The sequence below is a fragment of the Phascolarctos cinereus genome, unplaced genomic scaffold (assembly GCF_003287225.1).
Source record: "Phascolarctos cinereus isolate Bilbo 61053 unplaced genomic scaffold, phaCin_HiC Scaffold_2;HRSCAF=192, whole genome shotgun sequence".
Taxonomy (NCBI): domain Eukaryota; kingdom Metazoa; phylum Chordata; class Mammalia; order Diprotodontia; family Phascolarctidae; genus Phascolarctos; species Phascolarctos cinereus.
In genome coordinates this window covers 349797435-349812060 of record NW_027555625.1, presented here as the reverse complement: position 1 = coordinate 349812060, position 14626 = coordinate 349797435, and the positions used below count along the sequence as shown (strand labels likewise).

At 35.9% G+C, this 14626-nt stretch overlaps 1 protein-coding gene across 4 annotated transcripts in view; it reads left to right on the top strand.

The window, feature by feature from the left end:
- Positions 1 to 14149, top strand: part of ACSL6 (acyl-CoA synthetase long chain family member 6) — a 142042-nt gene extending 127893 nt beyond the window's left edge. For all 4 annotated transcript variants that reach the window (XM_020991154.2, XM_020991153.2, XM_020991160.2 and 1 more), the window contains 5 exons: positions 2154 to 2270; positions 3343 to 3486; positions 4664 to 4765; positions 7393 to 7464; positions 9030 to 14149. In XM_020991154.2, coding sequence (XP_020846813.1) covers positions 2154 to 2270; positions 3343 to 3486; positions 4664 to 4765; positions 7393 to 7464; positions 9030 to 9167 — 573 coding nt within the window. In that variant the 3' untranslated portion in view covers positions 9168 to 14149. The remainder of the gene's footprint in view (positions 1 to 2153; positions 2271 to 3342; positions 3487 to 4663; positions 4766 to 7392; positions 7465 to 9029) is intronic.
- Positions 14150 to 14626: the final 477 nt, after the last annotated feature.

Genomic DNA, 14626 nt, shown 5'->3' with positions numbered 1-14626 from the left:
AAAAGTGTTCAAGGAGAATCATATAATTTTGAGTTGAAGGGTACCTTAAAGGTCATGCTATCCAAAATATACCTTAATAAGATTCTTTTCTACAATATCCCACATAGTATTATGTCATGGAAACATCTCTGAATTCAGATTCAAAGGACCTGGATTGAAATCCTGGATTTATTACTTACTAGCTGTGTGACTATCTGGCCTTCAGTTTTTTCATCTGTAAAATCAAGAGTCTGGACTAGACACCTTATAAGATCCCTTCCAGGTTTAAATCTGTGATCAGCTAGACTCTAATGAGATAATGAAAGGCAAATAAGGTCCCTACTTCCCAGTCCTCATCCCCATCTCCAGTGCCTAGCCTTCATCTCGAGTCCTTAGTATCATCTCTTATGCCTCTTTCTGTTGCCTACTGCCTATCCCCATTCTTCACTCCTAGTTCCAGCTTTTATCACTACTCAGCATCTAAGTGTCCATGTCCTCATTCTCATTATGGACGAATAATAATAATGATAACAATAGTAACAACAGTGTTTTGTATAGGGCCTACTATGTGCCAGGCATGGTGCTAAGTGCTTTACAAATATCATTTCATATGATCCTCTTAACAACCCTTGGAAGTAGGTGCTATTATTATACCCATTTTGCAGTTGCAGAAACTGAAGCAGAGGTGCAGTGACTTGCCCAATGTCACACAGCTAGTGTCTGAGGCTATAGTTGACACCAAGCCCATCACCTTATCCACTGTGCCCCCTAGCTGCCACTTCCTTGCACTGTGCCTCTATGGTATTTGAGTGCTAGAAGATGTCTGCCAGCCTGTAAGAAAAGCATTAGGGGCATAACCAGGGGTGGCTGCTGAAGCACAGAGGTACATCAGTCACTCTGATGGGGGAGAAAACTGGTACTTAGACTTTGCATGCCAATATAAAGGATGCCTCTTTGGATTTCTTTTATGGATCAGTTTGTATTTTAAATCACATTCCCTCCTTTTTACTCCCTTTTCAATATCATCTTAAACCACATTTCTGTAGGTTGAGCTTTAAAATTTACAAAGCTCTTCCCTCCCAGTCAGTATTATCCCCATTTTATAGACAAGAAAACCAAGGCTTGGAGAAACTTTGACATGCCTACAATCACACGGTTAGTTTGTAGGGGAGCCAAGTTTACCCAGGTCTCCTGGTTCCAAATCCAGTAGAGTTTCCCACATATTACACTGCATTTGATTATATAATTGAGTGAATGACTATATTTGCGAGGTAAAATGTAGCCTAAATGATATAATTCTATTTTTCTATCCATGCTTATAATTATGTACACATATTGAGAAAAAAAGTGAGATTTTTTTCATCTTTATATTGCTTCCCCGCATGTGATCAAAATTACCTGCCATATTATCTCTATCCGTTTAATTTATTATTTATTTATTGTTCATTTAATCTACTTTCCTATTTCTCAAGCAAACTCAAAGTTCATGTCTATACGTTTCTCAAATCAAGTATAGGATTTCCCCAGGACTTTTCAAGTTTCTTCTTATAATTCAAGCTCAGGTAAAATAACTTCTGCACAGCTACAATTTCCTCTTTGTCCATGAGATTAACTGTGCAGAAATGGGCAATAGTCCTCTCTGTGCTTTCCCTTTTCCTTTTCCCTCATCATTAGAGGAACAAAGGAATAGTAGCAACAATCCATTTTTAAAACTCTGATTTTATTATCATTACATTTGCATATGATAAGATAGGAGAGTAGACAAACTCACTCAACCAGCAAACACTGACAGCCCATCTGTTATGCCTCAGACTATGTGCTAGATGTGGGTAGAGCATATGGGGATGAAGAAGATATGGTATCTGCCCTCAAAGAGCTTAGTAGGGGGATTAGATATGTACACATAAAGAGATAAATAACAATATAAGGCAATGCCAACTTAATGTTATGACAGAGATGGAACTTGTGCTGGCCTTGCAGGAAGGGCAGAGGGAGAGAATAAGCATTCCAAAAATGGAGAACTGAATCTTACTTCTTTTTTTTTTTTTTTTGAGACTGAGGAGAGTAACTGGGGGTCAGGGAAGGTGAATCAACTGCTCCCCCTAGAGTTTAACTGGGTTGATAGTAAAGTTTGTTTGCTATCATCAGTCAACAAGGATCTTTATTTCATCCAGATCTGCGTGAAAGGACCAAATGTTTTCAAGGGTTATCTCAAAGACAAGGAGAAGACCGATGAGGCACTAGACAAGGATGGCTGGCTTCATACTGGAGATATTGGGAAGTGGTTACCTGTATGTATTATTTGCCTACACTTACTCCCTGAGGGGTTTTAAGAAAACTTTGTGTCAACTTTGATTCCCTAAATTGTAATGAAGAAGATGGCAAGCTTGCATCTTGTTGAAATCAGAGTGAAAGAAATTTGTGTAGGTGCCATATTCTCTCGCTTTCCCATAGACTATAAGCTCAATTAGGGCAGGAACTGACAATTTTTTTCATCTTTCTATCCCTAGTATCTAGCACATTGTGCCTTGTACACAGTAGGTGCTTAAATATTTTGTTGAGTTGTGCTCAAGGGAGAAGACATGAATATCTAGGTGAACAAAGCAAATGATACTGGTATATATTTGGGCATATTTGCTAAGGATCTTTCTTTGAAAGATGCCCAATCTGGGTTCTCTATCTCCTCTGTAGTACCTGATTCTATTCAGATACCATCCCTAAATCGCTAAATCTTTGCTAAACCAACTATTGCATAACTGTTTCAATTTCTCACCAGAAAAGATTGCCAGAGTCATTCCGAACAGTAGACTAAGAGAGACTGACCCAAGGTTCTTGAATTTACCTTTATGATTGTTGGTACATTCATTATTTTACCATTTTAAATGCCTACTTAATTCTGTAGGGTAGCTAGGTGGCACAGAGGATAGAGAGCCAGGCCCGGAATCAGGAAGAATCATGTTCTTGAGTTCAAATTCGGCCTTGGACATTTACTAGCTTTGTGACCCTGGGCAAGTCACTTAACCCTCTTTGCCTCAGTTTCCTCATCTGTAAAATGATTTGGAGAAGGAAATGACAAACTACTCCAGTATCTTTGCTAAGAAAACCCCTAAGAGGTCATAAAGAGTCAGACATGACTGAAATAACTGAACAACATCAATGAAACAAAATTTAGTTCTCTGAGTATCTAATTTGTATTATTTTCCACTTGCAACTCACTTAGGCTATTAAACTACATACACTCTGCTTGGCTACAGTGTTTCTAAAGAGAGTGTGGAATACAGTATGTTAAAACTGCACAGATAATAAGACAATCTACTGTGATTACTTGTTAATTTTTACTAAAACCATTCCTCTTACCCACAGGCAGGTACTCTTAAAATTATTGACCGGAAAAAGCACATTTTTAAACTCGCTCAAGGAGAATACATTGCTCCAGAAAAGATTGAAAACATCTACATTAGAAGTGAACCTGTAGCTCAGACCTATGTGCATGGAGACAGCTTACAGGTAACGTTTAGAATTGTTGAATATACACCCTTATTTATCAGTCTTGCTAAGGAGCAGGAGTGTTCTAGAACACTCCAATAGTTGACATGTAATTAGTATGAGCTTCCCTGTCTCCCCAATCACAAAAGAAATCCTGATTCCCTGCTGTACTTCCCAAAGGTTAAAGTATTGAAAGAACTGATTCCCAAAAGAAATATTAAATTAGAAAACTCAGCGAAGAACATGTAATTCTAAACTATCAGTGTGTCAGGAAGTGTCATAATTCTAATCATTTGGTGTAACCACATTCCAGTGAATTTTTTTGAAAAGTTTTGTTGATGCCTTTTATTTTTACATAACAGTGATTTCTATAAATACCCACTACCACCACCACCACCAAATGAGACCTCCTTTATAACACAAACCAATTAAGAAAGACCAACAGAGCAAGCCCATCTGACAGGGTATGCATCCTGTAGACTCCTCACCTTTCCACGAAAAGGAGAAAGGTGATTCTTCCCCTTTCATTAGAATGGGTCATAATTCTAATGAAATTTTACATATAATTAGAGCAATACTTTAAATAGTAGGCCTAAAGATGGGTGTCTAAATGATTGAGAAGGAAAATATGAAAAATTTGAAAGGTATGCATAAAGTAAAACATGAGCTAATTTCTAATTATGATGCTGTTAGCACCATTAAGATTTAGAAATGGAAGGGACAAGTCAGTCATGGTCCCTTTTTCTCTCTCTTTACTATTCACAAGGTTAGCATAATTAGAATAGAATTCTTAAATTTTTAAACTGGTTATCTGGTCTTATAAATAGATTATTTAAAAATAAGAATCACAGAAATGTTGCAGTTATGATAATTGGTTATTCAATATTCTAAGAGCCTTGAGTGAAAATGCAAATTATTTTTTCTGTATTATAGAATCATTTGACTTGCAATCCAAGATTACATTGATTAAAGTGTACATAAGCAAAGCCAGATTTGGACACAAGATTATGAACAGGTTGATGTACAGCTTGACATTAAATGCCATTAAAAAGTATAAGTAATTAGATTATAAATTAATCTTATCTGTGGAATTTATTTATGGAGATGTTTCATAAATGGATGGACACATGAATTTTTCCAGAATGATCTGTGTCACAACCACTTTTTAATTTTTTTTTAAATCTGTGGGAAATGACAGGCTTTCCTGGTGGGCATTGTTGTGCCTGATCCTGAAGTCATGCCTAGTTGGGCAAAGAAGAGAGGATTTGATGGGACGTATGCAGAGCTCTGTCAAGATAAGGTACATGTCTCTGGGATTCTTTTCTATGCCATAGATGATCTAGCTAATGATAGGAGAGCAATGAAAAACTATGCTTGTGAAATCTGGACTTCTTTGGAAACCCCCAAAACAATGAGCTGTTAACTAAAGGGCTCATTTTCTCTAACCATTCTACCCTCCTACTTCCTATCTTCCTCCCCCCCCCTTGCCAGCCAAAATAAATAAATAAATAACAACAACAAACTGTAGCTTCCCTTAGAACTTAGAAAAATCATCAATTGGAATCTCAGGGCTCAAAGTAACCTTAGAGGTTACCTACTCTTATTTTACAGAGGACAAAACTGAAACCCAGAGAGGGGAAGGAACTTAACCAAGGTCACACAGTCTCAGGTCTTCTGATTCACATCCTAGTGTTCTTTCCAACTATCAGGTACCTTTGTTTTAGAACCACGGTTAATAGTAGTGAGTTGAAAATGAAATCTGACAACTAAGTATATTTTACACAACTCAAATGGATCTATGATCTCATAAATTTGAGATTCCTCCAAAGATTCAGACTGAAACGCATCCATACCTGCCCATCCTATCAATCTTCTTGTCCATATCTTCCCATACATTTGCCACAGATGGCTCACCCAATATGCTGGAGGCTTCCATGTATTGTTCCTGACTTTGAGAGGGTACCAGTGGACACTCTAACTGTTCATCTCTCATCCCTCATCCTTGCCATGTGACCACCCTGTCTTTTGTTCTTATCATGCATTTATGACATTTTATTCCTGTTTTCCTTTTAAGTCCCTGATTGCTTATATGTGGCAGCTTGCTCATGCCCACTCTTTGCCTTACCTTTGTTCTCTATGTTATATTCATTTTTAACTCTTTAGAGGCCATTGCTTTTCATGTCTTGCTATCATACAGCAATACTGGTGGAATATGGGCATTAAAAGATGGGCTTTTATTTCCATGAGAAACTTGGGTCCATTAAAAGAGTTTTGAAATGTCCCAAAGACAATTCAACCCACTGTTCATTCAACTCAGGATCCAGCTGACTTTCCACTTGTAATATCTGTCCAAGATATACACGGTGATGGAAAAATTGTAGAGATTTTCCATTCAAATGCATGCCATAAACTGGGCAGTAGACATTCTTTATGGAATTAGCCTTTCCTATGTCAAAATTATACTTAAACAATTACAAATGAAATTAAAGAAATCAAAAATTCTTACAGCCCAAAGTATAAACCATTCCTCATAGGGAAGGGAGGAGGGAATATAATGCTAGAGAAAGCAGAAAAAAATGTCTCTTTAGCAAACAGGGCACCATAGGGCACAGAATCGCTTTGTTCACATAGTTTAGTTTCTTCCTCTCTAAAATAATGGGATGGAATTAGACTAAGATCCCATCAACTCTAAATCTGACTGACCTATGATTCACACATTTAGGATACTAAATTCATGCGCTGTCCAAACACCACTAGCAGAACACCTCTGGAATTAAAAGCACAGTTAAATGCTGAGACTTGGGAGCACCAGGTCAACTGCTCATGTGCCAAGAAAACTTTTAAGACACCAGACTACCTAAAGCTTTAGTGCCTATACCAGATGCATGGTCTAGGCTTGGGAAGGTAGAGGGCTATATTTTGAATAAATATGATAATTTGAATTTCTGTAGCATTTAAAAGTGCTTGTAGAAGCAGCCAAGTGACACAGTGGATAGAGTGCTGGACCTAGACTCAGGAAGGTCTGAGTCCAAATTCAGCCTCGGACATTTATTAGCTGTGTGACCTGGACAAGTCACAATCTCTGCCACAGTTTCCTCATCTATAAAATGAGGGTAATAATAACACCTACCTTCCAGGGTTATTGTGAGAATAAAATTAGATATTTGCACATTGTTTTGCAAATCTTAATACATTATGTAAATGCAAATTATTATTACTATTTTATAAAGTACGTTCTTCAAAATGGTCCTGTGAGTTAGGGAGCACAATTACTATAATTTCCATTTTACAGAAGAAGAAAATGAGGTTCAAAGAAACTAAGCTAAGACAGAGAGACAGTTACACAGCTAGAAAACAAGCTGGGACTCCTGCCCAGGTACTTTGATTCTAAAGTTCAGTAGTCTTTCTGCTATGCCACAGTGCAAGACAGGAAGCATGGTACAGTGGGAAAACTATTAGATTTTGAGTCAGAAGAGCTAGGTCTAAAAACTGGCTCTGCCATTGGATTGCCTGCGTAACTGGGCAAATAATGTATTCTCTCTGACCGTGTTGCTTTTTTGTAAATAAAAGGAGGGCACTAGCTGGGATAACCTCTAATGTTTCTTTCTTGGAGACCTAAATCTAGTATCCTATAGAGGTCATATGTGAACCACTTCCTAAATAGCAGCTCCATTTTGTTTAAAGTGTTCTCTCCATGCTCAGAAGCTGTCATGGGCAGTAGAGCAAGGGTGCAGGGAGATAAAAGAACTCTCTAGTAGTCACTGGAGAGTATTTCACAAGATATCTAAAAAGAGTACTGGATAACATGTCTGTTTATTAATTATGCGAACTTTAAGCAATTTCCCATCAACTTCTGTTTAGAAACCATTCTTTCTTTCTTGAGTTAAAAATTTCTTTGTAACTCAGAATTTACACGGTTCATTTTAGGAACTGAAGCAAGCTATGATGGATGATATGGTCAGATTAGGAAAAGAAAGTGGACTACATTCCTTTGAACAGGTAAAGATTATCTTTTGATTTAACAGCTTTGATGTTTACTCAGTAATAAATCATAGCCATTAGTGTTTCTTACTTAAATCTCTGACCCTACTGTGGCTGCAGATTATATTTTTTTAGTGAAGTTCTGACTTAGGCAGGTGAGTATATTGAGTGAGCCTAGAAAGGCCTTTATACAACTGTGATTTTTGTATTATGATTCCTTATAAGGGCTGTGTCCTTACAAGAATTAGAGTATAACAATGCTATATTCATTACTTTTATAGTACATTGAATGTTATAAATGTCTACTGTATGCAGTTCACTTTTCTAGGCAACAGGGAGACAGAAAGTTTAGGTAAAATAAAAATCCTTGTCCTTAAGGAACCTTATAGTCCAGTAAGAAATACACACAAAGGTAACTATAAGACCTTGAGTCCTACTCCATTTTCATTTTCGTGGGAGTCGGATATAAGAATACATGAAATTCTACACTGGATCACATTAATGATCCTTTATTCTGCCTCCGTGCATGCCAAGGGATATACCCATAGTGGATGTGTAGGCAAGTCCTCCATGTTAGTCCATAAAGATAAAATGTATCCTCAGATATCCTTGGCTTTCCTGTAATGATTTCTTATGAATTCATCATCCACTAATCTATCAGAGCCATACTTGAACCAAACCTAGCTATAATAACATGCAAAACTGCTCCCGATAGCCAAACATTTGAGATGGAAAATTCTCCAACAAGGAAGTTAGATATCAATCAAGACTTGTTATATTTCACTCGCATAATACACTTCTTACAGAACTTATTCTTTATAAGTATGGATTGTACAACTTGATAATTATATGTGTGTGTAACAATTTCCATCTGATAACTAATAACTAGTTAGCAGCTCAGCAGTCATTCAAAGCACTGTTAGTTTGAAATTTAGACCTACTTCACACACTTCAGGTTTATATATTACTTAAGGCTCAGTTCAGCCCAAGTTACATGGACAAAGGTTCACAGGATCAGAAGTCATCTAGTCTAACCTTTTTGTATTATAGATGAGAAAACTATGAAATCACTTGCCCAGGGTCACACAGCTTAACAGTGTCAGAGTTGAGATTTAATACAAGTCTTTCTGACTCTAAATCCACTATACCATGCTCCCATTTCTATGGCTGAAAACATCTAGGGTCTCCTTGTTTGGTTAATCCCAATTGACAGGTAAACCCTCAGAAACTAATCAAAATAAAAGGGAGATTATAGTATTTCTCCTACCTCCCATTCAGCATCAAAAATCAGGATTTTCTATGATGAATAACAAAGATGAAATAGGCAAGGTAAAAACTGTATCCTAATCCCTACCTGCAACTGAAGTATGATTCTATACGAGCATAAAAACTAGTTTGTAGATGTAGCCACAGACTGTCTAGCTTATATATGAAAATTACTTTGTTTTTTAAAAGTCTTAATAAGAGATATTTAACCACACTGATATATTATAAGCCTACTTATATTTATTTGTGCTATGAATTTATTTGTGTTATATGTGTCTAATTCCTATTAAAAACTATATTTTGCATTTGGTTTTTAGGTTAAAGCCATTTACATACACTCTGACATGTTCTCAGTACAAAATGGCTTGCTGACACCAACACTAAAGGCTAAGAGACGAGAATTAAGAGATTACTTCAAAAAACAAATAGAAGACCTTTATTCAACCTCTATGTGAAATTCAAGGGCAGTTCTTAACATAATGGACGGTGTAGCAATATCCTTGTGATGCTTGAAAGTGTGGTCAAAATGATGCAGTTGAAAGTGACTAAGCACTTGACCTTATGACTGAGCCTTTTCATGTTCCAAGAAATCTTTAACAATATTTTCTCTATCATCACTGAGCACCATATATTTTTATTGAACTGACATTGTAACAGGCTGCTACAAATATGGCATATGGCAATGTAAAGACATCAAAACATCATCTCCAGTATGGTATACCACTAAAATTAATATATATGTATATAAAATCTCAATGATCAGAGAAATCCTATTAAATATGGAGGGGAAAACATAATTGAATTATTCTATAATTACTTGCAAGCTAGTCACAAGATGAAGTATGTACCTAGACGATGTTGGTCTACCTCATTTAATAACTGATCCTCAAAAATCACAGTTAAGTCTGGCCTAAAAATTTAGATTGATTGTTATAATAAATCTTGTTGAAGGCAGAAGCCAGCTTCCATGTTTGGAAGAACTTCAGTGTCTCTCAATATTATCTAATCCTTACTGACAGGACCATCAACACACATTGCAGGCCAAGGAGCAAGTCATCACTGTTTCACGCTTAGTCATAGTCATGAGAAAAACACCGAGCCAGCCAAGGTAAACTATACAGGGATTGTTCAGAAGGATGGATATTACAAACATATTTCCAGGATGACATCTGCATATTCATGGACTTTCAAGTGGCACAAACTCTAGAAGGTGACATCTTCTGACTCTCCAAAAGGCCCTGTGAGGAAGACTTGAACAAAGCAACAATACAACCTACTTCTCAGGACAGAACACTGTTAGTGTAAATAAGCTAGTTCCCTGCTAGAATATTTCAGTTATCCACTCTGAAACTGTGAATGCTAACACTAGCAAGCCCAATTAGATGAACATTTCTATATATCCGTAGGATAGGACAGAACCTGAATCTGGCCCATCACAGAGAAATCTGAAAAAAAAAACCTCACTTGCTTTAGATAAAAAGAGATCTTTGGTTCCTTATTCTTAGAGGATGGGGTGCTATTTCCCAAAGGTAATACGGTTCCATATCCCATGTAGTTCTGGGTAAAGAGTTCAACAAGCTCCTGCAAATTGCTACTGAAAAAACACCATGATACAGCTTGGAGTATGGAAATGTGTTCACTTATCTCTGAATATCTCTGAATGGCTTTAAAAATGAAAGAAGACTATTTTTTTTTTCATGTTATGGCTACTACATATGTCTTTCTTTGCTGCAACGGGAAAGAAAATGTTCTCTACATGGATATTATCAATTTCATACAACAGAAACCCAGTTATAATGGAAAGCAATCAAATTAGACAACTATCATTCTGCTTCTGGGAAGTTTAGAAATCCAAGGAAGACAGGACATTATTTACCTATTAGAGATTTTGTTGCAGGAAGCCAAAGGTGCTGAGTGATTCAACAACCAAGCAACCAGAGATGCTCCTTTTGGCCAGAGAGGATCCTAACATTTTGTAAATAAATAAATGCGATCATTTAGAAACTAAATACATATGTGGACCTGCTTGATGAATGCCTTCTGGAGCAACAATCTTACATGTGTTTTTCAGTCTCAGACTGGAATGGGCTAAAGCTTCGATCTAAAAAACTAATGTATTTATCTTATCTGTCACATACTTTTAACATGTCTCTTAAATTCCATTGCATGCTTTTGCAAGTTTAATAAACTGAATGAATGAACTAGCTACATGCAGACTGGCAAATTACATTTCTGGATAAGAAATACTCAAAATGTAAAAAAAGATTGCATCTATATTTCATTGATTTTTCTTTACATAGAATTTGACTAACCAAATGCTGAATTCATTGTTTTACTGATAACTGATGCAATTTTATAGGCAAGTGACTTGTTTCTTAATTAAACAGAAATGAAAAAGAAGCTACTTTCCATTGTTCTTCCACTGTGGTATGAACTTCATTATTTACCTTTATTTCCAAAAGAATCTTACATGAGCAAAGAGTGCAAAAGTATTTTTGTACAAACGAGAGAAACCATATTTTTATCTGACTTGTGCCCTGTACCAGCTAACTTCAGTAAAAATCAGTAAAATGTAATCAGTTTTCTCTCACTTAAAAGATCTACTGTTTCTTGTCTTTCCTGAATAATAGAAATGATCACATATGACTACAGAGTAAGGGTAGTTAGCAAGTCCAAGTTGAAATGAATGGCATGGTCCTAAGTATAATGCATGTTACATTAGTAAGTCCTTATCCATTAATTCTACTTAATTTCCTAATGGAAGACAATCAAGGCAACATTTCCTTAGTGCAAATCTTGCATCCACAAATTAGCATTCTTTATTTAGACAGAAAAAGGTGAATTGTTTGAATAGGCAAGACAGGAAAAAGCCATACTGGAAACATTAAACCATCCCTGAACAGATTCACATTAATTTAATTAGTCCCTTAGACCTCACTAACTGTGGTGGTGTAAAACCACAGTGTTCCTGTTCAACTAGCAGGGATTTACCTGGTCTTACAGAAAAGCATATTCAGCCTTTTGGCTTGCTGTTTTATTCAAAACATGCTTATTAGTCTCATCATTTGCTGAAGTTGTGAATTTCTAACATTCTTTTACAGTACCATGGATACTATCAAATACAATGTGCACTATTTCTATTCACTTTGGCCACAAAGGGTGTCTTGTTGGTCCACATTCAGACATTTAGGATGATTCCAACAAACCAAGAATATGCACATAGCATCCCAGGTCAGCGATATGCGAGCTGTCTTGCAATCTGCCATATGCTAAAAACCAGGAAATAAATAGCAGATTCCCATAACTCGAATAAATCACTGTGGGGCCCTAAACTTACAGAATTGCAAAAAAACAAACAAAAAACCCATCTTTTTTCATTATAAATGTGAATTTTTTACATATAAAATTCTTACTGGATAATAATAGTTTTAGCACCTCAATGTCCACACCTTGGATTCGATTTTACTATATGTGTATATATAGAGAGAAAAAAATGACATTTTTTTCTGATGTGAAAAAAAATTAACTTATTAACCTTTATTTTCCATGTGAGTAAAGCATACATTTTTGATCTATTTGTATCAAATATATAACCCTATAAGAGATGAATGTAAAGAAAGGAGAAAAGTACTATTTTTAAATGAACCAGGACCACTTAAGAACTTATTTATTCCTCAGGAAAAAGAACTGATAAAGACCCTTCCATATGATTAATATCTGTTCTTATATCTAAGTTGTTTTTTTTCTTTTACTTATTTTTATTGTAAAGTAACATTTCTATGGAAATAAAAGAGGATACTGGTTGTCCAAAGAGTTCATCCATTTATACTGCATAGCCTTTACTATGACATTTCAATTTATTGCAAGCAGCATGGGATTAAAGTTTAAGAATGAATTACACCAGAAATGAGATTCTTTTGTTACAACTCCTTAGTAGTGAAAATAAAGAAAAGGCATGTAAGCACTTTGAATATGAATCTCTGTAATATATTGGTCCTAGTAGAAAAAGTTTCCATAATGGTAATGGTGGCTTTTAAATCTTTCACTTGAGTGATTATTTTGACTTTTCTTTTTTAATAATGAGAACAATTTTTTTTTAAAAAAAGGCATTTTCTGAAGTGTTGCTTATTCTAATTTTACATTTTTTTAAAGTGAGGGGATTAAAATATTACGCACATGTATAAGTGTCTTAATTGTAATAACCTTTTCAGTTTTCTTATACTAGCATGTATATTTAGAATATAAAATGCATTTATGAAAACTTTTGTAAAGAAATAAATTCCAGTTTTCAAAGTTACTCATATTCATTTTGAATGACCTGTAAGAAACATTTTTCCTTTTGTAACATGTTATTATATTTTTCATGTGATCAGTAATAAGTCAATCAGAATTTGTAACTAAACTTAACTTGCTGTAAACCCAGTTCATCTGTGGCATAAGCTTAAGCCTTCATTGCTTCCTTACTCCAAGCAAAATTTTGCTAAGGCATATCCCCCCATACTTCTGTTGTAGAAAACTCTACAGTTCATTGTTTTGTAGTAGAAGTCAGAGAGAAGCTTTATTCCAATTCTTATTATGATTTTTATTACAAGCCATGATAGGTGAGTCTGACTGACCACTGGAGTTCCCTCTTAAGTAAGGGGGCTCTGCTTATATGCCTTTTCTTACCACATATATAGAATAAAAGGAAGACATAAAATGAAAAGCAGTTGATACAGGTCACATGCTTTCTACAGATGGCCTTGGACATGAGAAAGAGATGTTCAGTCCTTTGAAGAAGAAAGAGAAGAGGCTTGTGGAACAGGGTAACTTTCCTTCCCTCTGTGGTCAGACTAACAGGCAGCCTGGGATAGAGGTAAATCCCAGACAGAAGTAGATATGCCTACTCATTTTGTCCTGAAGTGAAGGCTACTTTAAAAATAGAGTCATGTCAACAGAAGGTGAATGCAATGTCCCTCTCTTTGAGCCCTCATACACTATTAGAGCTATTTAGACGACAGTTCTTAGACTTGGAATCAAACTAGTTGGAACTTATAAAAATATTATGTTCATTGAATGAACAAGCACATATTAATCACCTACTGTGTGTCAGGTACTTTACTAAGTGCTAGGGATATAAAGACAAAAATTAAATAGTTCCTGCCCTCCAGGAGCTAACATTCTATTGGGGGAGATGACGTGTATATGTATAAGTGCAAAATATACACAAAAGTACAAGGTACTTGTTGAAGGGAAGGCACTGATGGTTGGGAGAGTCAGGAAAGACCTCATATCAGAATGCTTCAACTGAACTTTGAAGGAAACTAGTAGAACTTTCTATTTGGGTGGTCAATGAACAACATGTCTATAATTTATGCCATTGTTCTAATTATATGTGTTGATTTCTTTCATGCCTTCATGTAATCTAACCTATATGAGTAAATATACTCCTTCCACACATGCAGGTCACAGTTCTTTCATGCCTTTTAACCCTATACAATTCTTATCAATCTTTCCAAAACTGCTCGTAAAGAATGAACCCAAGATGCCAGCATGTCTTCCTCTGATTCTTTAAATATTTCAAGGATACTACCATGGTCTCTCATTCTTACTGTGTGACTAGTTCATACTGAGCCGGTGAAACCAGGGAATACTATGGGTACCAGCCATCCTATCTGTTCTTTCTGGATTTCTGAGCAGCTGATTGATAATCACCACTTAACTCCACCCTCAAGGAAGTGGTATCTCCTCTCACTTCTATCATCTGATGAAGTGTGTGGATTTATATCTCCACCAAAACACTCTATTCTAAGCCTCCATCTCCTGGCTACTCCCATTTTCTTCACTGGTAAATTCTTCACCTATGTCATACAGGCCATTAATTTATAAAACTTTTAATGAAAAGCAACAAATTAAACATAAGCATGTCAATATC